Source organism: Choloepus didactylus, chromosome X (genome assembly GCF_015220235.1).
Source record: "Choloepus didactylus isolate mChoDid1 chromosome X, mChoDid1.pri, whole genome shotgun sequence".
Lineage (NCBI taxonomy): Eukaryota > Metazoa > Chordata > Mammalia > Pilosa > Megalonychidae > Choloepus > Choloepus didactylus.
The window spans coordinates 125,738,545-125,763,986 of record NC_051334.1 but is presented as its reverse complement, the minus strand read 5'-3'; the positions used below and the strand labels follow the sequence as shown (position 1 = coordinate 125,763,986).

The following is a 25,442-nucleotide window of genomic DNA, read 5'->3' as shown; positions in this document are numbered from 1 at the left end:
AATAACTATTTGTTGAATTAAAAAATTAAAACAAACAATAATACATATGTATTCAAGGATATATATTCAAGGACATATATCAAACCTATTGCAGTGGGAGTCTTATAGGGAGGGAAGGAGAGTATAGATACATCATGAAAGAGAATATAAATTAAAACAAGAAAGGGGCCTTATACACATGAGATTTAAAAAAATGTGTGTGTGAGGGAGAGAGAGAAAGAGAGAGAGAGAGAGAGAGAGAGAGAAATCTAGGAGGAAAAAACCTCTAGGCTCTCTTATTATTCTTCCATTAACTTATATGAGTGTTTGATACCTTGAAAGCCTTACCTCAGTATCTCAACAATAATATAAGGAGGAGAGGCTAGATCAGCCTCTTTCAAACTGTGTTACAAGAGACTCTAAGAAGAAAACCTTTTCTTAAGCTGAGTAGGGTAATAGGAGTACAGGAGCTGCCTTATGGGCAGTAGCCCCCCCCCCTTTTTTTTTTCATCTTTTTTGAGATTGTTCAGATACCATACAATTATCCAAAGATCCAAAGTGTACAATCACTTGCCCCTGGGTACCCTCATACAGCTGTGCATCCATCACACTTAATTTTTGTTCAATTTTTAGAAACTTTTCATTACTCCAGACAAGAAATAAAGTGAAAGATGAAAAAAGAAAAAAAGAAAAGGAAACTCTAAACCTCCCCTATCCCTAACCAACCCCCCTCAGTTGTTGACTCGTAGTATTGATATAGTACGTTTGTTACTGTTTAGGAAAAAATGTTGAAATACTACTAACTGTAGTATATAGTTTGTAATAGGTATATAGTTCTTCCCTATAAGCCCCTCTATTATTAACTTCTAATTGTATTGTCATACATTTGTTCTGGTTCATGAAGTGATTTCTAGTATTTGTACAGTTGATCATGGACATTGCCCACCATAGGATTCAGATTTATACATTTCCATCTTTTGACCTCCAACTTTCCTTCTGGTGACATATATGACTCTGAGCTTCCCCTTTCCACCTCATTCACACACCATTCGGCGCTGTTAGTTATTCTCACATCTTGCTACCAACACCCCTGTTCATTTCCAAACATTTAAGTTCATCCTAATTGAACATTCTGCTCATACTAAGCAAGAGCATCTACATTTCTTCCACAAGGCAGGAGGGAGAGTCAAAGAAGGTAGAGAGGCAAAAGAAAGAGGAAACAAAAAAAATGACAGCTAGGAAGCAGCAAAAGGAAAAATAACCTTAAATCAAAGTAGAATAAAGAATCAGACAATACCACCAATGTCAAGTGTCTAACATGCCTCCCCTATCCCCCCCCCTTATCTGCATTCACCTTGGTATATCACCTTTGTTACATTAAAGGAAGCATAATACAATGATTCTATTAGTTACAGTCTCTAGTTTATGCTGATTGCATCCCTCCCCCAATGCCTCCCCATTTTTAACACCTTGCAAGGTTGACATTTGCTCGTTCTCCCTCGTAAAAGAACATATTTGTACATTTTATCACAATTGTTGAATACTCTAGATTTCACCAAGTTACACAGTCCCAGTAGTTATCTTTCCTCCTTTCTTGTGGTGTCTCACATGCTCCCCATCTTCCTCTCTCAACTGTATTCATAGTTACCTTTGTTCAGTGTACTTACATTGTTGTGCTACCATCTCCCAAAATTGTGTTCCAAACCACGCACTCCTGTCTTCTATCATCCTGTAGTGCTCCCTTTAGTATTTCCTGTAGGGCAGGTGTCTTGTTCACAAAGTCTCTCATTGTCTGTTTGTCAGAAAATATTTTGAGCTCTCCCTCATATTTGAAGGACAGCTTTGCTGGATACAGGATTCTTGGTTGGTGGTTTTTCTCTTTCAGTATCTTAAATATATCACACCACTTCCTTCTTGCCTCCATGGTTTCTGCTGAGAGAGCCACACATAGTCTTATTAAGCTTCCTTTGTATGTAATGGATTGCTTTTCTCTTGCTGCTTTCAGGATTCTCTCTTTGTCTTTAACATTTGATAATCTGATTATTAAGTGTCTGGGCGTAGGCCCCTTCATATCCCTTCTGTTTGGAGTATGCTGCGCTTCTTGGATCTGTAATTTTATGTCTTTCATAAGAGATGGGAAATTTTCATTAATTATTTCCTCTATTATTGCTTCTGCCCCCTTTCCCTTCTCTTCTTCTTCTGGGACACCAATGATACGTACATTATTGTACTTTGTTTCATCCTTGAGTTCCCGGAGATGTTGCTCATATTTTTTCATTCTTTTCTCCATCTGCTCCTTTGCGTGTAGGCTTTCAGGTGTTTTGTTCTCCAGTTCCTGAGTGTTTTCTTCTGCCTCTTGAGATCTGCTGTTGTATGTTTCCATTGTGTCTTTCATCTCTTGTGTTGTGCCTTTCATTTCCATAGATTCTACTAGTAGGTTTTTTGAACTTTTGATTTCTGCCGTATACATGCCCAGTGCTTCCTTTACAGCCTCTATCTCTTTTGCAATATCTTCTCTAAACTTTTTGAATTGATTTAGCATTAGTTGTTTAAATTCCTGTATCTCAGTTGAAGTGTACGTTTGTTCCTTTGACTGGGCCATAACTTTTTCTTAGTGTAGGTTGCAATTTTCTGTTGTCTAGGCATGGTTTCCTTGGTTATCCAAATCAGGTTTTCCCAGACCAGAACAGGCTCAGGTCCCAGAGGGAAGAAATATTCAGTATCTGGTTTCCCTGCAGGTGTGTCTTAGAAAATTGCTCCACCCTTTGATGCCTCGGGTCACTGTGCTTTTCTGCCCAGCAGGTGACGCCTGTTAGCCTATAATTCTTGACTGGTGTGAGGAGGTATGGCCATGTTCCCCCAGGCTCTGGGGTCTGGTTCTGAATGGAAAGGGCCCCACCCCTTTCCTCCTAGAGAAGACAGACCCCTCAGGTGGAGGTCATTAGCATTTCAATGGTCTTGCTCTCTGCTTGTGCTGTCTCCACCCTTCCCAGAGTCACAGCCCTGGAAACTGAAAATGACTGGGGCTTTCTCCACTGAGCCAAAAAAGAAACAGATAGTCCCCTTCAGACCCAGTCCAAGGCGACCCTCCGGCTCTCCCAGGTCAGTCATCACCCAAAGCCTCTGTCTGTTTTTTGGGGCTGCGTACCTGTAGTGAGCAGTTCACACTCGCTACTTAAAACCGCAGTTGGAGCTCAGCTGAGCTGTATTCGCTTGCTGGGAGAGAGCTTCTCTGTGGCACCACGCGGCTCCGCAGCTCGGGCTATGGGGGAGGGGGTCTCCCAACCTGGTTCTGCAGGTTTTACTTACAGATTTTATGCTGTGTTCTCGGTCATTCCTCCCAATTCAGGTTGGTGTATGATGAGTGGATGGTCTCGTTTGTCCCCCCGCAGTTATTCTGGATTATTTACTAGTTGTTTCTGGTTTTTTGTAGTTGTTCCAGGGGGACTACTTAGCTTCCACTCCTCTCTATGCCGCCATCTTGCCCGAGTCCCCCAGTAGTCCCCTTTTAACCAAGGCAGTGGTACTTTTATGTTTATACATTGGGCTTTCTCATAAAGTTATCTGAAGAAAAGGTTTGGCAGCTAACAAACAAAACCAAATATACCTGTAAAGCACTGGACTAGCTCTGGCTCAAAAATTCTATGAGATTAAAGACAAGGGAAGCTTGGCAGCTACAAACTTGGGAGCCAAGGGCAATAATAGGACAGGCAGAATTTCGGTAATGGGCTCTTTGGGTTTGCAGTTAGAAGGAAAGAATGGAAAATTTGCTGAAGACATACCTATTCCTAACAAAATTTTGTTTTGGACCATTGTTTTGATTTAGAACTCACAAATCTTGCTTTTTCATTTGGAGTCTAAGGAAGGAAGATGAAAGGAGTGGTCTCTTATGCATTTTAAACTCCAAATTATTCCTTGCACTTAAAAGGTCGTTTGTACTCTGTACTCCTATTACCTTACTCAGCCTAAGAAAGGGTTTTCTTCTTAGAGTCTCTTGTTGGATTGTTATATGTAGACCACGTCCAAGACCCAAATACCCCAGTTTAGCAGTTCTAAGGTACAATTTTTCTCTCACTTCCCCATGTTTCTAATATGCATAACGCAATCAATGTGTACATTTAATATGGCAGTGTCCCTATTTTTTCCCCTGAATAGCTGCTATTAAATAAATTGCACATTTACAATTTCATAGTGTTTTAGATTTACCATATTATAAAACAGGAATAATATGCTTATAAATTTGGGCAACTAATGTATGAGATGGAGCTAACAACCTCTTTAGTCTGAGTCTTACCGGTAGGGTTAAGCAATGGCAGTAGATGCCATCATTAATATGCCTACAGGATAAAACTGAAGCTACAAATCATGCCCTTTTTTGAGAGAGAGAGAGAGCTAGCTTACCAGTACACCACGACCTTATTCTTTATTCTAATTATACTCACCACTTACTCAAATATGCCCTGCTATTTCATGCCTGGATACCTTTCCATGTGCTCTGACCCTGCTTGGAATGCTCTTCCCTATTATCCACATTAGAAACCTTACCCACACAAGTGGATGATCCCTTTCTGTTTTATGTCACCATGTATGTGGCATATGCCTCTAACTATGTACTTGTCATTCTGAACTGTGTCTCCTTTACTGTAAACTCCTTGAGGGCAATCAACTGTTTCTTATTTATCTTTGCATCTCTAGTACTTAGCATAGTGCTAAGTATGTAGTAGTATTCGCTAACTATTTAATGAGAATAAACAAAGAAAAGGAAAGAAAGAGGAAAATAACAGTGTACACATGGTAAAGTGAAAAAGCACCAACAAATGTTTCATTTGCTGCTCCCATTCTGGTGGTGCCCATGCCTGAGACAGGGCACTTAACGAAACCCTATGACCTCCTGGTAGACTTATAATTGTTAACACTGAGTTTAATTGTTAATAATCAAATGAGTTTGTTTATGTTAGTTCTATCTTCTCAACTGATTATAAGTTCATTGGAGGGAGGGATCACGTCTTCTTCTATATATACTTGTTGAGTTTTAGATAAACTGTAAACTCCTGTTCTGAGTTATGATTTAGTTTTCAAGATTTTTCATTCAGTATACCTTTTTAATTAAAACTAACAGCAATTTGTGGGAGTGAAATGGGAAGGCTCACAATAATTTTATTTATTTAGGCCTAGAATTTCTCCAGAGTTTATAGCAATCCCCAACACTAGATATCAAAAACATAATTTAACAGTAATTTAAGAGAGAGGAATTTGAACATTACAGATAAAATCCTGGGAGCTAATTATTTCAAGATCACTTGAAACCTTAACTCATTAGAGTTTGAAAAAAATCTCCTTAGATACTTAAGGTCACTATTCCCATTACGTTACTTGGTTCAACTGAATGTCTTAGAATTTGCTAATAAGAGAAAACCTGGAGTCTATGCAAAAGGGAGGTTCCGTTTAGTATTTGATTAAGGAAAATATATTCAACATCTCCTGTGGACACCTCACTGTTCTATAATGTAGAGTATTGTAACAGCACAGGGGAAAGGTGGCTGTGTAGACCCTGAGCTCAAAAACTGAATTTTCAACACAGAATTACTTGTGTATGCTGTCAAAATGAGTTGCATTTCACTGTCCAGGCTAGGACCAGACTTCCCAACAAGATTACTAGGAGGATTGAATGAGCAAAAGTAAAGTGGTATCATTGATGTTGTTAACATTGCTATTATTATTATATAGAAACATCTACTTGGCAAAGATGCTCTTCAACATGCTGTAGTGTCATTCAGATAAGGGAGCCAAGTAACTAAATCAGAAATTCATTTCCAAAAATTAAGAATTAAATCCCTTTTAAAACCCCCAAATATAGGCTGAATCATTAAGAGAAATATGGAAATAAGAGACGACAGAGTCAGGAAAGCAAATATTTCATTCTGATTGCCTGTCAACTCATTCACTCCACATGGATTGGGCAGTTTTAATAGGATTAGAAATCATGAATTGGGTCTATTAACTTTATTTGTAAATCTTATCCATATGTGTATACTTAGTTTACTGCATGTTTTTACATGTTTACCAATTTTAAACTGTCTATCCCAGTATTCCTCTAGTACCTGAAACATAGCAATCACTATTTTTAAAGAGTCCTACAGTATTATATACACAAAAGTCAGTCAATTCAGCTACAATGGTGATATTGAAAATAGGGAGTGTGGCAGGCTTACCACTAGATCCTCGCAACATGCTGTCGATGAGTCCTTTCTAGTCAATCCTAGGAATATATCCTCAGTTCCCACATGCTGTTTGAATATAATCTCATACCTAAAAAAAAAGTCAATGATGATAGAGATTGACAGGAAAGAGCAATTTACTGTCACAGAGCTAAAAAGTAGGACCTTATGAGGATATGCTATTGCAAAAAAATAAAAGGACTAAATAGAGTGCTTGCAGTTTTTCAGGTACATAGTAGACAGGTCATAAAGGAATAGAAATCTAGAAACAGGGCTTTGTTTATTTCATATATGCTAATTTCATAAACATAAATCTTACCTGTTTAGAGCTATACAAATAAAATGCATTGAGGAACTTCTAATAAGATTCTAACAAGGTTAAAAGTAGAAGAAAAAGGAAAGTCCCTTCCTGGGAAACAATGGCTCAGAAAAATGCTGGGCCCATAACCCAGGATTTGATGAATAGAAAGAAACCCTCCCCTGCTAAGTTTAAGCCACAGAGTAGAGTCAGAAAATCCAGGTTTAGTACTGTTTCTGTCACTGACTATGTGACCTTGGGCAAGTCACAAACTCATAGGTCCTCAGCTTCCGTAATTGTAAAATTTATAGGGGAGGGCAGGCAGTGTTTGAGCTAAATGATCTCTATGGTCCTTTCTACCTCTAAAATTCTACAATAGAAATATTGGTAATGCAGCCAGCACAGCTATACTACTGTTCAAAATCTAGTCCTATAGAATTAGCTCAATAGAAGATTTTTCTGGTGTTTCACCTCATACACGTCAATTCATAAATCTTTCTCCCAAATCTGGACCCCTAGGGATAGAATGGTCTGTAGGAGCACCTGACCATAACTTACCCTTATCTTCATAGACAGAATGAAGTTAGCAAACATTTACAAACTATTTTTCCCTTTAATTCTACCTTAATGAATAAATGATGAATCTCTGGACAGGAATACTAAAGAACTAGATTGAACTTATGACCAATTACAAATAGGAATGCCCAAGGGATTTCTCTGAGTTTGAACAGAACCATAAGTAGCTATTTGAAATGTGGTATTTTTCTCTTAATAGGCTATGACATCTACCAAGTATTTACAAAGGTGAAGCCAGGTTAGAACTGAAGAAAAAGTTATTGATCCATATTCCCGTGACTCCCAAATGGATTTGCTCTACCTCCTGCTCTTATCCTGAGCTCCAGTCATAATTTTTCAACTGCTTACTATATAGATTTGCCTGAATGTTCCAAAAGCTCCTCAGATTCTACATATCCAAAATCAAACTCACTGCTTCTCCTCTACCTATATTCCCTATCACAGTTAATGGCATTGCTATTCACCCAATCACCCAAGTTAGCAACCTCAGCATAACCTTTGATGCTTTCCTCTCATTCACTACATTTAATCAAATACAAAATCTCCCTTCTTAGCTCAGGCTGTTATTATTTTTTATTTGACAACTTGTTATTCTTCCTTTGTGAACTGCTTGTTCATGTTCTTTACTCATTTTCCTCTTTACCTGTTGAAACAATTTGAAATGTATTTGCATCAGGTAGAAAATAAAGACGGAAAAAACCTTACACAACAATTTTCTTCATACCGTGAGTGGAGTTATTATTCATTTAAAACTTTCTTGGATGTTCTATTTACCGAACATCAAACATCAAGAAGAAAAGTGAAGATTTACTCAAATTTGGAGTTTGCCACATATGGATATTTGGCATTCGTTAGAGAATATGACAAATGAGTGACTTAATTTTTACCTTTCATATGGATGTGTGGGCACTGTATAAACTTAACCTGAGATTTACTCTCTTCATTCTTAAAATGCAGATAGAAATGTCGCTTTAAAATTTCTTGTGATATTTTATGAGGTTTACTTTTTTTGGCATTGTTTATTTGAAACCTGGATAATTTTTCTTCCAGTTAATTATCTGCAGTCTCTCACTGTTTCTATTTTCAGAACTGATGTAGACAATAGAAGCATAGGGGTTTTCTTAAAGCACTGGGCACAATTTTGTAGTGAGTATTAGAAGAGTTGTCAGATCATTTGCCATACATGTCCTCAAGAATTTATAAATTACATCATAATTTAGTAAGAATTGCCTTTATTTTTCAATCTATTCTAAATATTCAATCAAGGTTTTATTTTTAAATACATATATTTAAAGCTTAGACTATTTATCCATTCATTTCCACTATGTATATAAACATGCTTCAAGATCCTAAAAAAGTATGGGTGTTTTTTATCAGAATAAAAGGATTTTTATGATAATGATTCTAAATTTCATGCTTACAATACTATGGTATTCAAAAGGCTACAAGGCAAGGCTTGAATCCTGCTTGTAAAAGATGCTAAATACTAAATATACTCCTAAAATACCTAATATGTCTAGGTAATAATTGATAATTGGAGGGAAAACAGCATTTTACTGAAATTCTGGAACATTGAGTAATTAAAAGCAAGTCTTTGACACATAAACATGGTATTGTAATTTGGTTTGCATGAATGATTATAACTTAGGGGCTGTTTTTCTCTCACCGTTAGTTCCACATTATACAACTAACTGACATTAGATATAAATTTACAATGGAAATAGCTGTATTTTTCATGTTTTGTTAGATAATAACTGAAAGGAAAGTGTCATGTTTTATTATTTGTTTCTGCTCTAAAGGAAAAATGTCATCAATTACACATGCCTTCTATGTGTCACTGTAGTTTTATCTTTTCTGTATTATAAGTTACTTTATGAATCTTGTCAAAATATAGACTCATATCAGATGACGCATCTAACTTCAACCCCTAAACACATTCCTTGCTTCATTTGACTTACTCGGGTGTTTCTCTAACGTCCCACATGTCATCATACTCTGCTCCTTCTGGAACTTCTTCTGGCTTCCAGATGTCTTTGCTATTTTCATAACTGGTTTGAGGGATGACTGTGAAGAAAGGGAAGATAAGACAGAAGCTATTGTCCATGCTCCCCCTCCAAATTGCCCTTGTTCTTCCTTGTACACAGTTTGGGATAATTCAGTTAAAACCTTTTTTATTTGTAATTACTAGATTGTTGTTCAAAACAAGCTAATTAGTACCGACTGACTTAAAAAGTTTTTTTCACTACCGAACTAATACAAGTTAATTGTAGAAACTGTAGAGCAGACATAGAAGCAGAAAGAAGAAATTAAAATAATCTATAATCTAACTGCCCAGCTCTATTTCTATACTTACATTAGCAAATAGATATTACACATTTTTTAGAAACATAAATAGGATCATTATATAAAAAATATTTTTATATAAAAGAACAAAGCAAACATACAAGCAATCTGATTTGGATACAAATGTCAGATTATCGTGCATTGTGCTTTACTATATAAAAATCCTATGGGACCTCTTCCATGCAAGCATGACATAAATATTTTAAAAATAATATCAAAAAGGAAACTGAAGACAGTGGATATGATACTTTTTTTACCCATTATTTTCCTCATGTAAACACAAGCTTTAAAGAAAATCTCTCTCACTTGTCCTTTATGCATTACTGAGTATGTGTGTGAGTTTCTACATGCTAAATTTAAAAGCTTAAAAGTAGATAAGCTTGACTTCCAGTCAACAAAGATGGCAGTATAAGACACTCCAAGGTGCTGTTCCCCCATAGCAAAAACTGGCAGAGCCGTCTTCCTCAAAACTCCCCCAAACAGGTAAAGTGTTGCAGTAACTGGGCAAGTGCCAAATGAAGAAAACACAGCTTTAAAAATGGAAGGGAAATCTCACGGCACCTTTTCTGACCATTGCTCCACCCCCTCCCTGGCACAGTGTGGAGCCGACCTTTGCTCCCATTGTGGGTTCCTGGCTCTGTTCCACAGGGAGAAGAGTAAGCCCTATGCGCATACTGGAGTGTCTTATGTTGGCACCAGTCTATTGGGTGGTGACCTGGAAGACTGAACAAGGACACTTTGTCTCTGGCTGAACCTCCCAGAACTTGTCCTGCAGTCAATGGCAGCTTGCAGAGAGTTAAAGCAGTGTGAAAAACAATTAAGGGGCAAAGGATTACAGGCTTTAAGACATACAATAGAACACCCAGGAAGGGGGGACATTCAGATTCTGTAAGTGGGGCAATTCCAAAGGCCATGAATGAGCACAAGTCCAGGACAAGACAGGCTTGGAAAAAATGAGAGGACCCTGTACTTCACTTTTACCTCAGGCTGATGTTCTTGATAGGAAGGCTAAACTCTGAAGGAATGCACCATCCAATACAGAGCCAGTTTGCAAAGAAAGTGACACATGTTTTTTGAATTCGTTTGTTTGTTTGTATTACCTCCTGGCCCTCAAGGAAATCTCTGTCATATGACTAACTGGACACAAACTTAAGGAATGGAGAGCTCAAGGAATAAATCCCAGAGTTAACATTTAAAAATATTAAAATATACAGTGTGCAAAAGAAGATTACAAGACAGACAAAGAAAAAGAAAATGATGGTCCAACCATAGGAACAAGATAAAAATTCAGAAAACATCAATGAAGAGGACCAGACTTTGGACGTACTGGACACAGACTTTTAAAAAATGATCCTCACTATGCTCAAGAAGATAAACACAGAGAAGGGATAAATTGATATCAAGAAAATAATGAATAAAAAATATGATAATCTCAATAAGGAGACAGACATTTTTAAAAAGGAACAAAACAGATAAAATGGAGTTTAAGACCATAATAACTGAAATGAAAAATTCCTGAGAGGGTTTTACAGCAGCGTGGAGCTGGCGGAAGAAAGAATCTGATTCAAACTGAGGCTCAAAAAGAAACAAGAATGAAAAAAAGTGAACAGAGCCTAAGAGACTTGTGGGACACCATCAAGCATACATTATAGGAGTCCCAGAAGGAGAAGAAAAGAGAGAAAGGGGCAGAAAGAATATTCAAAGAAATAATGGCAGAAAACTCCCCATGGACTGTAGTTAATAGTACAATTATAAAGATATGCTTTCATCAATTGTTACAAAGGTACCATACCAATGCAAGTTGTTAAGAGCAGGGTGGTATATGGGAATCATATATTTTATGCATGTTTGTTCTGTAAACTCACAACTTCTCTAATAAATAAAAGATATAATTTGTAACAAGTTCAACAAAAAAGGTGGGGGGATGGAGGGATACAGAAAAGTGTTTGTGTATGCCATTGAAATTAAGTTGGTATCAAATGAAATGTGATTTTTATAAATTTTGGATGTTAAAATTAAGCCCCATGGTAACCACTAAGAAAATATATGAAAAATATATACAGAAAGACATGAGAAGGAACCCAAAATGGTACAATTCAAAAAAAATCAAATGAATATGAAAGCAGGTATTAATAGAAGAATTGAGGGACAAAAATGGTGGAAGACTTACAAAGACCAAATAGCTAAATGTCAAAAGGAAGTCCTGTATTACCAGTAGTTACTCTAAATGTAAGTGGATTAAACTCTCCAGCCAAGAGGCAGAGGTTGGCAGAATGGATAAAAAAGCATGATTTAACTATATGCTGTTTAGAGGAGACTCATCTTAAATTCAAAGACACATGTAGGTTGAAAGTGAAAGGATGCAAAAAATATACCATGCAAATAGAAACCAAAAGACAAAGGCATAGCTATACTAATACACTAATTTATTTATATACTAATAGTAGTGATAAGTTAAAAACTGTTACTAGGTACAAAGATGGTCACTATATATGGATAAAGGGGTCAGTTCAACCTGAAGACATAACAGTTATAAATATATGCACTTAATGGCACAGCTCCAAAATATATGGAGCAAATATTGACAGATTGGAAGAGAGAAATAGACAGTTCTACATTAATAGTAGGAGACTTTAATATACCACTTTCAATAATGGATAGAACATCTAGACAGAATATAATAAGGAAATAGAATATTTGAATGAATCTATAAATCAACCAGATCTAACAGCATACATAGAACCCTTCACCCAAGAGCAGCAGAATACATGTTCTTCTCTAGTTCACATGGGTCATCCTCCAGGATAGGCCATATGTTAGGTTACAAATAAATCTCAACACATTTAAAAATTTTAAAATCATACAATGTAGCTTCTCCAAACACAATAGAATGAATCTATATCAATAAGAGAGAGAACTAAAAAATTCACAGCTATGTGAAAATTAAACAACATACCCTTAAACAACCAATGGGCCAAAGAAGAAATCACAGAAGAAATTCAGAAATATCTTGAGACAAATGAAAATGACAACACAACATACCAATGGGATGCAGCAAAGGCAGTGCTGAGACGGAAATTTATAGCTCCAAATGCAACAGCAAAAAAGAAAGAAAGATCTCAAATCAGAGACCTAACCTCAAAACTGGAGGACCTAAAAAAAGAAGAGCAAACTAAACCCAATTCAAGGAGAAGGAAGGAAATAATAAAGATTAGAGTGAAAATAAATGAAATAGGGAATTAAAACAATAGAGAGAATCAACAAAAACAAAAGTGGGTTCTTGGGAAAGATCAATGAAATCAACAAACCTTTAGCTAGACTGACAATATTAGAAAAAGAGAGGACACAAATAACTAAAATCAGAAATGAAAGTGGGTACATTATTACCAACTACACAGAAATAAGAGGATTATAGGCATAACTCATTTTATTGCACTTTACTTTATTGTATTTTGCAGATAATTGTGTTTTTTACAAACTGAATGTGGCCACTCTGCATTGAGCAGGTCTATCAGCATCATTTTTCTTACAGCATGTGCTCACTTCATGCCTGTGTTACATTTTGGTAATTATCACAATATTTCAAAGTTTTTCATTATTATTATATCTCTTATGGTGAGCTGTGATCTTTGATCTTTCTATTGTAATTTCTTTGGGACACCATGAACCACACCTATATAAGACAGTGAACTTAATTGATAAATGTTGTATGTGTTCTGATTGCTCCACCAACTGCCCATTCCCCCAATTTCTGTCCCTTTCTTCAGGCCTCCCTATTCCCTGAGACATGACAATATTGAAATAAGGTCAGTTAATAAGCCTACAATGGACTCTAAGTGTTCAAGTGAAAGGAAGAGTCACATGTCTCTTACTTTAAATCAAAAGCTAGAAATGATTAGGTTTATTGAGAAAGGTATGTTGAAAGCAGAGATAGACTGAAGCTAGGCCTCTTGCACCAAACAGTTGAGCCAAGTTATGACTGCAAAGGAAAAGTTCTTGAGGGAAATTGAAAGTGGTACTCCAGTGAACACACAAGTGGTAAGAAAGAGAAATAGCCTTTTTGCTGATAACGGAGAAAGTTTTACTGGTCCGGATAGAATTTCAAACCAGCCACAGCATTTCCTTAAGCCAACACCTAATCCAGAGCAAGGCCCCAACTCTCTTCAATTCTATGAAGGCTGAGAGGTGAGAAAGCTGTAGAAGAAAAGTTTGAAGCTAGAAGAGGTTGGTTCATGAGGTTTAAGGAAAGAAGCTGTATTCGTAACTTAAAAGTACAAGGTGAAACAGCAGGTGCTGACGTAGAAGCTTCAGCAAGTTATCCAGAAGATTTAGCTAAGATAATTGATGAAGGTGGCTACAATAAACAACAGATTTTCAATGTAGAAGAAACTGCCTTCTATTGGAAGAAGATGCCATCTAGGACTTTCATAGCTAGCAGAGAAGTCAATGTCTGATTTCAAAGCTTCAAAGGACAGGCTAACTTTCTTGTTAGGGGCTAATGCAGCTGGTGATTTTAAGTTGAGGCTAATGCTCATTTACCATTCTGAAAATCCTAGAGCCCTTAAGAATTATGCTAAATCTATTCTGCCTATGATCTATAAATAGAACAAAAAAACCTGGATGACAGCACATCTGTTTACAACATGGATTACTGAATATTTGAAATCCACTGTTGATATCTACTGCTCAGAAAAAAAGATTCATTTCAAAATATTAATGCACCTGGTTACCCAAAAGTTGATGGAAATGTACAACGAGATTAACTAATGTTGTTTTCATGCCTGCTAACACAGCATCCATTCTGCAGCCCAAGGATTAAGCAGTCATTTCAACTTTCAATTCTTATGATTTAAGAAATAAGGCTATAGCTGCCATAGACAGTGATCCCTCTGATAAATCTGGCAAAGTAAATTGAAAACTTCTGGAAAGGATTCACCATTCTAGAGGCCATTAAGAACATTTATGATTCATGGGGGGAGTTAAAATATCAACATTAACAGGTGTTTGAAAGAAGTTGATTCCATCCTTCATAGAAGACTTTGAGGGGTTCAAGACTTCGGTGGAGGAAATAATTGCAGATGTGGTGAAACAGCAAGAGAACTAGAATTAGAAGTGGAATTTGAAGATGTGACTGAGTTGCTACAATCTCATGATAAAACGTCAACAGATGAGAAGTTGCTTCTTATGGATGAACAAATAAAGTGGTTTCTTGAGATGGAATCTACCCCTGGTGAAGACGCTATGATCATTATTGAAATGACAACAAAGGACTTAGGATACAACATACACTTATAGTTGATAAAGCAATGACAGGGTTTGAGAGGATTGACTCCAATTTTGAAAGAAGTTTTACCATGGATAAAATGCTATCAAACAGCATCGCATACTACAGAGAAAACTTTCATGAAAGTATGAGTCAATCAATGCAACAAACTTCATTGATGACTTATTTTAAGAAATTGACACAGCCATCCCAACCTTCAGCAACCACCACCCTGATCAGTGAGCAGCCATCAATATTGAGGCAAGACCTCCCAACAGCAAAAATTATGACTCATTAAAGGAGAGGTTAGCATTTTTTAGCAATAAAGTATTATTAAATTAAGGTATGTACATTGTATCTTTAGACTTAATGCTATTGCACACTTAGACTGCAGGACAGTATAAACATAACTTTTAAATGTACTGGGAAATGAAAAAATTCGTGTGATTTGCTTTATTGTGATCTTTACTTTATTGTGGTGGTCTGGAACTGAATCTGCAATATCTCTGAGGTATGTCTGTATAAGAGGTTACTATGAACAACTATATGCCAAAAAATTAGATAATCTACATGAATGAGCAAATTTCTAGAAACACACAAACCACCTACACTGACTCAAGAAGAAAGAGACAATCTCAACAGACAAATAACAAGTAAAGACATAGACTCAGTAATCACAAACTCCCACAATGAAGACCTGGGATTAGATGACTTCACTGGGGGAATTTTACTATTCATTCCAAGAAGAAATATGAACTTCCAAGAAGATGTATGAACTTCACTTCCTTTCCCTGCTCATCCTTTGGTAACTGTGATAATGGCCAACAGAATTAGAGCCTTTTATATTTTGAAGATGTTCAAAATGTTCATCTCTGTGAAAATGTATGGACGAAAAAGCTGGGAAGACATCTAAATAATTTATTTATTTATTGTAGTCTATTGGGCCGGTGAATTTATATGTAACCACATAAACTTTTATTTCTAAACATTTCAATGTAAGATAAAATTGTGTACTTATTTGTGTTATTGTCTCTTCCAAAAGACTATTTACTCTGTGAGGGCAGGGATCCTTTCTATTGTGATCTCCATCATAGTCTCAGAGATGATCATATTCTTTGGTACGTAATAAATATTTGTTGACTGACTGAATGAATTCTGTGTAGTTGCCAGATTATAGAAAGGTAGAAGATGAATAAGCTAAGGATCATGGTAACTAGACCCTAAGTAATAAAATATTGTCTAACCACATGTGACTTTCTTGGTCTTCCACCTGAAGAATATATGCCAGAGAATGTGGATCATTCAAAGCAAATTAATTTCCAGTACTAGATAAACAACTTACTTGAAACAGAAGGGTAAAAATAGCATCTTTATATGCAAATTGTTGTTTATCATATTTGCAATTATTTTAGTTCAGCTTTAATAAGTGCTAGTGTTGGTTAATATTACACACCCTATAATTTTTCTACCTATAAAAAGATTGATTATATTATATTGATCTATACTGCTTTGCTAAGTAACTAACCTTTGGGCTCTTCTGTTTTTGTTGGGCCAATATTCCCAGGTCCCATGGCTGCAACAGTAGATGAACAATTTGACTAGGGGAGAAGAACAAAATCCAACATTCTGTAATTATTATTTGTATAACCCATATGACTAGTAATAATTTAAATATGGTAAGCATTCCATCTAAAAATCCCATAGAGCTCTCCAGTTTAATTACCTATTGTTGCTATGTAAGAGAGAGACAGACAGATGTCAAGAACTATTTTGCATAGGTTTCCCTTGTCCTTCCAAAAGATATTTGGTTTAACAGACCCTTGGGAAGATTTGATCTTTGGTATAGTTAGATCCCTCAATTCCACCCTGGTGAATCATGAATCCCTGGGGATAGGGAAATGAGCCACATTAATTTCTGTGAATGTTAGAAGCAAGTGTCAGTACAAGAGCATCAACACCCTTGGGGTATTATTGTGTCTGATCATAGTTAGATTGGGGGTTAGAAGTATGGGGAAATTTTATGAAAATAAAAACTAACAACTAGAGTCTAAGTATTTTGACTCCAAATAATCCACTCAAATTTTCTAATGACTTCTGCTTCTTTGCACTATGGGTGTGAAACACCAGTTCCACCACCTCATGACACTGAACTAGTGGTCTTTAAACAACCCCTAACTGATGGTGCCAAATACATGCTGAACCACTTCAGTCTTCATACAAGTATATGTTTATTTTGTCATCGTCTCCTGACTCACCAGTACAAGAACGGTCTTCAGTTTTTTCACCTAAGTCCAACACATGAATATAGTGGCAACCACCTCTTTGGCCCCTCTCAGGGGTTCTTTGATGTTTTGAAAATCCCAATTTCTTACTAATCTCTATTGTTGATGGAGACTCTGCAGCTCCAATTCACTCCATCACTGGCAGTAAAAAAAACTTCTATCTTTCTGGATCCTGGCAAACTAGTTCCCTTCACTCTCCCTTTCTCAGGCCCCTGCTCTTATGCCTCAAGGCTTCAGACATGTACAAAATTTATAATGTACTGCTTAGGCAAGGGGAGTAGTGTCTGTCCTTGAAAGCTGGTTGAAAAGCTCACCTGGGTCTTTATTATGCTAAACTATTCCAAAAACTGTAAATCAGAAATTAGTCTATAAAATTTCAACAGTGTCTGAGACAGTAACTATTCCTTTCCAAAAAGGTGCTTCAAAAGTGCTATGTCTGGGGTTAAGGTGCTATAGGCATTTTTATGTGAAAATCCCAAGATAGTATTCTGGAATTTTTTTTTCTTTTTAATGACTAAGGTCATATAAACTTGTCATATTTTTCTTAAATTATTAATCACCAGAATACCAATAGTCAATCAGGGCAAAGCATTTTTCGAAACATGAGGACTTCTTGTTTTGTCGAGTATCTTCTTCCATAGAAAATTAAAATCAGGAGAAATAAAACCTTGAACATTCCTTAAAAAAAATACTATGCTCTCCATGGACAGAGATGATTGGATCAGTATATCAGAACAGAGAGGAATTTCAATTTATTAACTTAATGAAAAAATGATTAAAAATAAAAATTTCAAGTGAAAAGATGGACCAGGATAATAAAAACATTAAAAGCTACCTGGAAATTGTTTTCTATAAGAATATCACTTGAGTCTTTACTGTGAATCCACATCCATTTATCTGAGCAATTTATCTTGGCAATTCATGCCATTTTGCAAAATGAAAGAGTTAGAACATCCTTGTTACAATGTGTGTGAAGAGTGGTGAACTTTATTTCCCACAGGCCTAAAGACCCTCTCAGGAGTTTAAAAACAACAAAGGTACTTTCTCCCCAGTCTCCCAGATTCTTAACAATTCACAGTGGGGATAGTGTAAATGAACCAATGTGTATGCAACAGTTCTCTTGCTGTTTTCAGACAGTGTATTTTCGAAAACACATCACTCTTGTAATCATTCCACAGAGCTCAAGATTAATACATGTTAAAAAATGAAAAGCAGTTTCTCTCCTGGAAAATTTAATAGTTCATTAGAAACATTAATTATTCTCCCACTGTTCTGATATCTAATTCTATACCCCTAATGATATCTGTACTGTGGTATCTGAATGACCAACTATCTCAAAATCACTTATAACCCAGACATACAGAATCATACATTATAATAATTTTCTTCTACAAATTGTATACTTCAGTAAAATGACCTAGTCTCTCTGTTCTCATAAGCACTTGTCTTTCCTCTAGAAACACCCGTAGATGCAAATAGATGTCTCCCTACATACAGGCCAAAGGGAACAGTTTTGTAACAGGGCGAATCTTTACCTCTGAATCTGTTCAATTTACAAGCTGTCACCTTCCTTTGTTGAAAATCACTGTTTCTTAAACAGATAATTTAATATACTTTTTCTATATAGTATAGCCCTGCCTTTCCCAGGATGTAGCCACCAGAAAATGATCACTTTGCTATTTCAGCTGAGGTAGCAAAAATTAAATTGCATTGCCAACTTCATTGATACATTGCTCCTAATTTTTGATTCTGTGTCCTATTTGTTGTAGATGTTCAAAGCTGTTAATAATCTCCTGGCTTTTCTTTATTTGTTCAGCCTCTTCAAAAGACTTTTCCCTGATTACAACTTCTTGGTTACTGATCCTGGTTCCAAGCTGGCTCATTTCTCTTTTACTACAAATTTTATTTCCATTTCATATTTTGGGGGATGGAATCATGTCCCCCCCAAAAGACATGTTCAAATCTTAATCCATGTTCCTGTGGATGTGAACCAATTTGTAAACAGGACCTTTTGAAGATGTTATTATTAGTTAAGGTGTGGCCAAACTGATTCAGGGAGGGTCTTAAGTTGTATGAATGGAGGCCTTATAAAGAGAGGAAATTCAGAAACAGTCAGAAGAAGTCAAATGCCAGATGACAGTGGAAACCAGCAGAGCAGACACAAAGAGGGAGAGATTGCCATGTGACAGAGGACTGCCATCACCAGAATAATACTGACCCTGGCAGAAAGAACAGCCTTGCTGACGTCTTGATTTTGAACCTTAGCCTTCAAAACTGTGAGACAATAAATGCTTATTGTTGAAGTCAACCCATTTTGCAGTATTTGTCATAGCAGCTCTGGCAAACCAAGACTTATGTCTTATTTGATTCTTCCCTGATTTTCCAAAGCTCTTCCTGGAGGGTGGAAGCCCAATCCAGCGCCCATCTGAACCAATGAATTTACTGCCTAGTCAGATTATGTTTGTTTTTCTACACTAAGGCAAAAAAGATTTTTTGGAGGAGTAAATTGATACATATGATCATGGGAGATGGTTTATTCATGTGAAACTGGCCATAATAATGAAAAATTTCATTAAAATAATTTTACACAAATGAATATATTATGCTATAACAATGAAATTTCTTCCCCAAGTTTTGCTTTTTACATAGGCAGTCTGATAGCTAAGGTAGAGGGAGTAGGAGTATAGAGAGCAGAGGGTTACATGAAATTATTTTGGTCATTCTTGGATATTGGTGGTAACCCTGGAGTGGCCAAAGGTAAGTTCCAGGAACTCTCCTAGCCAAAATGAAACTCATCTTGCTGCTGCAAGCGCCCCTAGGGTTACCTATCCTGACCCCAAATGTTACTTAACTAATTTGACTCCATGGTTCTATCTGAGCATGAATCCTGGAGCCTATTTCAGTAGGCTATAGCTAGTTTGTGCCATTATTTGATTTAAAATATTTTCTGTAGACAAATAAAAAATAAGGGGATTGGAATTTGGGGTCCAATTAATACTGCATAATTGAAAATTTTTGTTTTATAGAAATATTATGTAGGCTTTAACAGTCCTAACTACTATTTTTTGCAACGGTTGTCAAGCCTCCTTTGGCCATAAATATAAATGACAAGCATTTTGAATTGTGGCTATTGCTACCATAGTTACAGAAATATTTTCCTATTCAGTGTTCAGGTGGTTTAGAAAAAAATGTAATTATGTTTGCTAGAAATGTACTAGAGGTTATAATCTCATGCATAATCAGCCCTGCAACCTCCTGTGTCTGTATCAAATGACATAGCCGTGCTCCCACAGCAAGGCTGGAACAAGTTGTTCAAATACAGTTTCACGACTTTGTGTAAAAAGAACTAATTGATCTTTAAATATATGACCACCTGTCCAAAGTTAAAATCATCCTCTTCTTCAGGATAAAGTAGCTTAGAGAGGGCTTGAAGAGCAGAAACTGAAGAAATAGTCTCAGCTTCCATATTTTCAGATGCCATATTTTCAGTTTCCATGGCTGCATTTTCCATATTTTCTGATTCCATATTCTGAGGAAGAAGATAATCAGAATGAAGTATTTTACTTTTCTGTTTTATTTAAGACATGTTTTTTTTTTAATTGTCATATCTCTCTGCTTTCCCTGGGTCACTTCCTTGTCTCTCATTCTTCTTTGAAAATCCTTATAACCCTTTCAGATATACGTATTTTGCTGTTTCACAGACCTGGGGCAGCAAGTAAACTCAAACATTCATTCTGCTTTCCTAAAATTTCATACTCAATCTGTCAAGCATTTACTAAGCATCTATTACAGGGGTTCTCAGGTTTTAGTGTGCTTAAGAATCATTGGGGCCTTGGTTAGAAATGCAGATTCATAAGCCCTACCTCTAACAGAAAGTGTAGGTCAGTGGCAAATAGATTGTACATCATTATTTGGGTACCTACTTTTTTATATTACCTTATTATGTTTCACATATACTGTCTAGGCTGTATATTCCATTTAATGAACTGAAAAGACTGTTTTTTGGGGGCTATCCCCAAATGAACTTTATTAATTTCACAATTTTGCCTCAGGCAGGCCTGTATTTTCTGCTTCATTTCAATACTTAATTAACCCCTAATCACACCTAACATTATATTTTTAATACTTAATTAACCCCTAATCACACCTAGCATTATACTGCCACTTGAGAATGCAAATAGGCTAGTTCATTGGTTTTAGTGAAAGTTCATACAAAATAAAACAAATGTTTTTATGATTATAACAGTAATACTATATATGTCTGTTGTGGAAATTTTGAGAAATAATACATTAAATGTATAAATAGGAAAATCACAACTACCTATAATCCTACCATCTAGATATCAGTCTTTAAAAAATAATCTCTACAGTTATATTTGGAGTAGAAATTCAGGATCTCTAAAAATCTTGGAGGTGTCAAATTTTAGTAAATAACCTGAATAAAGACTGTAGCATTAGGCCTAATGTTAGTGATGTGGGCATAAATATAATAGTGATCTTTGTTACCCTTCCACTGATATTTTTTAAACATTATTTTATAAAATTAACTAACTGGAAGCATTCTTTAGTTCTTCTATTAAATCACTCACTAACATTTTTGCATTGTGCCAAGAACAGTAATACAAAGGCATTCTCAAATTGGCGCCGGTACAGTCACCAGTCAAAATCAATTTGTATGCAGATGGTATTTTACAAATCTTCTGTTTTATTATTATGTTTTACTATTATTTTGACTTTCTTCTTGAAATAGAAGACTGATCTTAATGCCTGTTGGAGATGTCGAGGGTGCTACACAAATGTTCACTTGCCCTGTACATCTATCGTAGAGTCAGTGCATCATAGTGGCATCACAGTAAGGGCTCTGGAGTCACACTGCCTGAATTTGTATCCATCATTTACTTGCTAGCTCTTTGATTTTGGGTACATTATTAAAAATCTCCAGACCTCATTTTTCTTATCTGTAAAATGGGGTTAATAATAGTGCTTATTTCATAAGGTTGTTAGAAAGATTAAGCAGTTCAGTAAATGTAAAAGAGCTTGGAACAGTGCCTGCAACATAGTAAGCACTCAGCATATGTTAGCTGTTTTTAGTGCTTTGAAAGTTTGATTTCCCTGGTCATGAAAATCACTTCTAATAACGTTTAATAAGTTAATGGTAAAACTAATCACATCGGAAACTCATTAAATTGGAAAAGGTGATATAAAAGGTGATAAAACTATCTCTCACAGTATGGTATGGTAGCCTGCTATGGAAATGAATAGGTGACACATTAAATTAAACAAAGAGGCTCCTGTTTATATATTTTTAAGTTCTTAGTTGATTATGTGTTCATTAAATATTTACTTAACACTAAAATCAAAAAGTTTATTGAAACATTTTCTTTCTTTGACAATGAAAAGAAAAAATGCACCCTGATATCAGATGAAGTGACATAATTAATATTTCCAGTTGAGATTATAAAAACAATGAGACTTTCATAAAACAAATATAGCAGGAACTGTTTTATTATGCCAGCACTACCTACTTTACACAATTGTTACGATGGTCATATTTTGCATCATAGGTGGAAGAGTTTGCTAAAATATGAAACTATATAAAACATCATTATATGGCACATTGTACCAGCACCCACAGATACTTGATCATGAGGCTTGTGAGAGCTCAATGGGGGGCTGGTGAGAGGGGAATAAACTCGAACCAGAAAAGCTAACCCATAAGTGTGTTCAGCAATCCCATATATAGTATCTGAGGTAGCAATTAGAATTGCTATTCATGGGGTCTCATCTGCTTGTCAAGTACATGGCAGCAGACATTTCTGGACGTGAGCAGTGTTTCAGGGCAGAAAGTTTCAACAGTCATGGTTATAAAGAGATCTATTTTAGGTGAATAGGACTCTGGTCCATGGATGGGGGCATAGAAAGTTGGGTCCAGTTCTTGGGGATTGTAAGGGGGGTGGCAGATAGATGAAGACTCAGAGTAGGGTATGGCTCAAAGTTTCAGCTGGAAAAGAAAACAAACTAGGCACTGCATCAGAAGCGTCCTTATGTCACCTTGGCACCCACATTGGAGGTTATGAAGGAAGTTTATGTTTCAGTGGGTACACTGGATACTCGACTTAGGGAAAGCAGATTAATTTTAAATCCCCACCAGCTGGGAAGAAATTCTGGCCTGGTTCTCTTTAGGTGAGAGGCAGAACAGTGTGGGCAGTGGGAAGCTATACCTGTAGACAGAATGCCTTCAATAACAAGCTGGCACGTAGCAGTTGATAAATACTGAATGAAGCATGATTAAATTAAATTGATATGAATGTTGGATTTCAATGTAGTCACCTTTGAGGGTTATATACTGATTTAAATTATGCTATTAATGCTCAAAATATTTTGGAATTTGGTTTTGGAATTGCTTTCATATGTACTACCAAGAAAATCAGTATCATTATGATATCACTCAGTTTGATTACACATCAGATTTGTCTCCAACTGATTTCTAGATATATCTAGTTATCACATTTACTTTCAAAATATGAGAATATACTGCAGGCCTCAAGGCAATTCTAAAAGAGTAGTTTTAAAAGTAATTTGAGCATTAGCAATATCATTAGAATAAACAGATAGCCTCCCAAAGTGACTACTTTGAACGGGACACTATTTCTTGGGATGTAAGTGTTTGAGTATGTTTGTTATACAAATTATTCACAGTAATTTATAGTAACACTTTATATATCTGAATTATATTAGTAATTTGAACTTTTAAATTCCAAACTATGCTGGCATAAAGTGGCATACATTCATATTATAGTTAAATTGGAGTAGAAATTTGAAATAATAAAATTGCACTTTAGCAAAAATAATTTTTGCCATATTAAATGTAATAATGTCTGTAAACACAAAAGAATAAATCATGACAAGTGTGTTTATATTATATTTTGAAAAATAAAAGAATTATACATTTGTGAATAATTAAATAATTCAAAGCATCAAAAGAGAAGATAATTATATGAATTTTGTGAGAAGAAATATTCTAAACTCAATGAAAATGAAGATTCTACTAGCATTCTTAGGGATCTACCAAATTAAGAATAATTTATTAAATTTTACTAAAACATTTTTAAAGTTCATTTGACACAATCAGATCATATTTGAAAAACAGATTAAAGCAAAATGACTTTTTATGAACTATATAGTGTTATTTAGTTTGTAGGGCAATCTTTTATTTGTAAATTTGATATACATTATGTACATCTTGAATCTGGCAAACAAGAACCTTCAAGATAAAGCTCCATCTTAATTTTCTGCCCTGCCCTCCTATTATTCTCCCGCATGCACTCTGTATTCTGTTCAAAACTGAACTGCTCCCTAAACAGACCCCAAAGTCTCCCACCTTTGTACCCTGAAACATAGTATACTCAGGTAGTGTAGTGTAGTGATTTAAAAAAAAAAAGATTCTGGAGCCACTCAGCCTAGGATTGAATCTAGTGCTGCCACTTAAATGGGCTAAGAATAAATTTAAACTAAGGAAAATTTAAGTAAGAGCTTCATTAAAAATAAAATACACAACTAATTCTTTTATGCAAGATTTGGTTATTTAGAAAATATATTTTCTAGGCCTCTTGTTTTCCTCCTTTCACTCTCTTTTTTTGCTAGGCCAATGTCAATGGCAGCCATTTCCCAGACAGAGCCTTTGATTTCCCCACATCAACCCCAGCTCTTGGGGCCCTGAAAGATAGAGTGCTTGGGGGACCTGTTTTGGTACTAGACACAAGGAGCTAAAGAGACAGACATTCCAGAACCAGCTCATTACAAGAACATTGGAGTCAGATGGGGACTTAGCAATTTCAACCAGGATGGCTCCAGCAATACCAGTAAAGTTAGAATCAAGCCAGACTCTGGTTGTGAGGGCTGGGATCATGTTTTCTATTTTCTCTGCTTCCATTCAAAGCATCAATAATGATGGCTATTTGATTTTAACTAACTGGGGGGAAGTCTAGTTTAAATTGGTGAAAACTCTGAATTGCAGACTATTTTAAAAGAAATCATTATTAATTTAATTATATGTAGTAAATGAAATTAGGTTAATTAAAGAGTCATCAAGTAGTATCCTTTTGGAACTTGTTTAAGTAAATAGGCAAAACATATTCCTATATAAAATACTATCTGTTTATAGCTGAATAATTTCAAACTATTCAATATCCATTTATTCTCAAATAATTATGGCATTTTTCTGTAACTTCATTAACATAATGCTTTATTAGCAATTCTTATATTAAAATTCTTCTGAAAACATTAATGTAAACATCATTTCTGAATTATGTCTGAATTAAATTATAATATACTGGTTAGCTAATTGTTTTTTTATTTTTGACAACTGTATTCTTCAATGATTCCCTGCCTATTATAAATAATTCAGCTTGATAATGTGCTTTACAATACCAAGCATGGTTTCTTCTTTTTAGGTCTCTAACTTTCCCTTCCACAAAATGTAC

The 25,442-nt window shown here is 35.7% G+C and overlaps 1 protein-coding gene across 1 annotated transcript in view; it reads right to left on the bottom strand.

Moving 5' to 3' along the window:
- DNAAF6 (dynein axonemal assembly factor 6) overlaps window positions 1–25,442 on the bottom strand; it is a 69,707-nt gene that overhangs the window by 28,121 nt on the left and 16,144 nt on the right. Inside the window, exons 2-5 of the mRNA XM_037822008.1 lie at window positions 20,333–20,488; window positions 16,203–16,275; window positions 9,030–9,135; window positions 6,192–6,288 (exon numbers count right to left, since the gene is read on the bottom strand). Of these exons, the coding sequence (XP_037677936.1) occupies window positions 6,192–6,288; window positions 9,030–9,135; window positions 16,203–16,275; window positions 20,333–20,485 (429 nt within the window). The 5' untranslated portion in view covers window positions 20,486–20,488. The remainder of the gene's footprint in view (window positions 1–6,191; window positions 6,289–9,029; window positions 9,136–16,202; window positions 16,276–20,332; window positions 20,489–25,442) is intronic.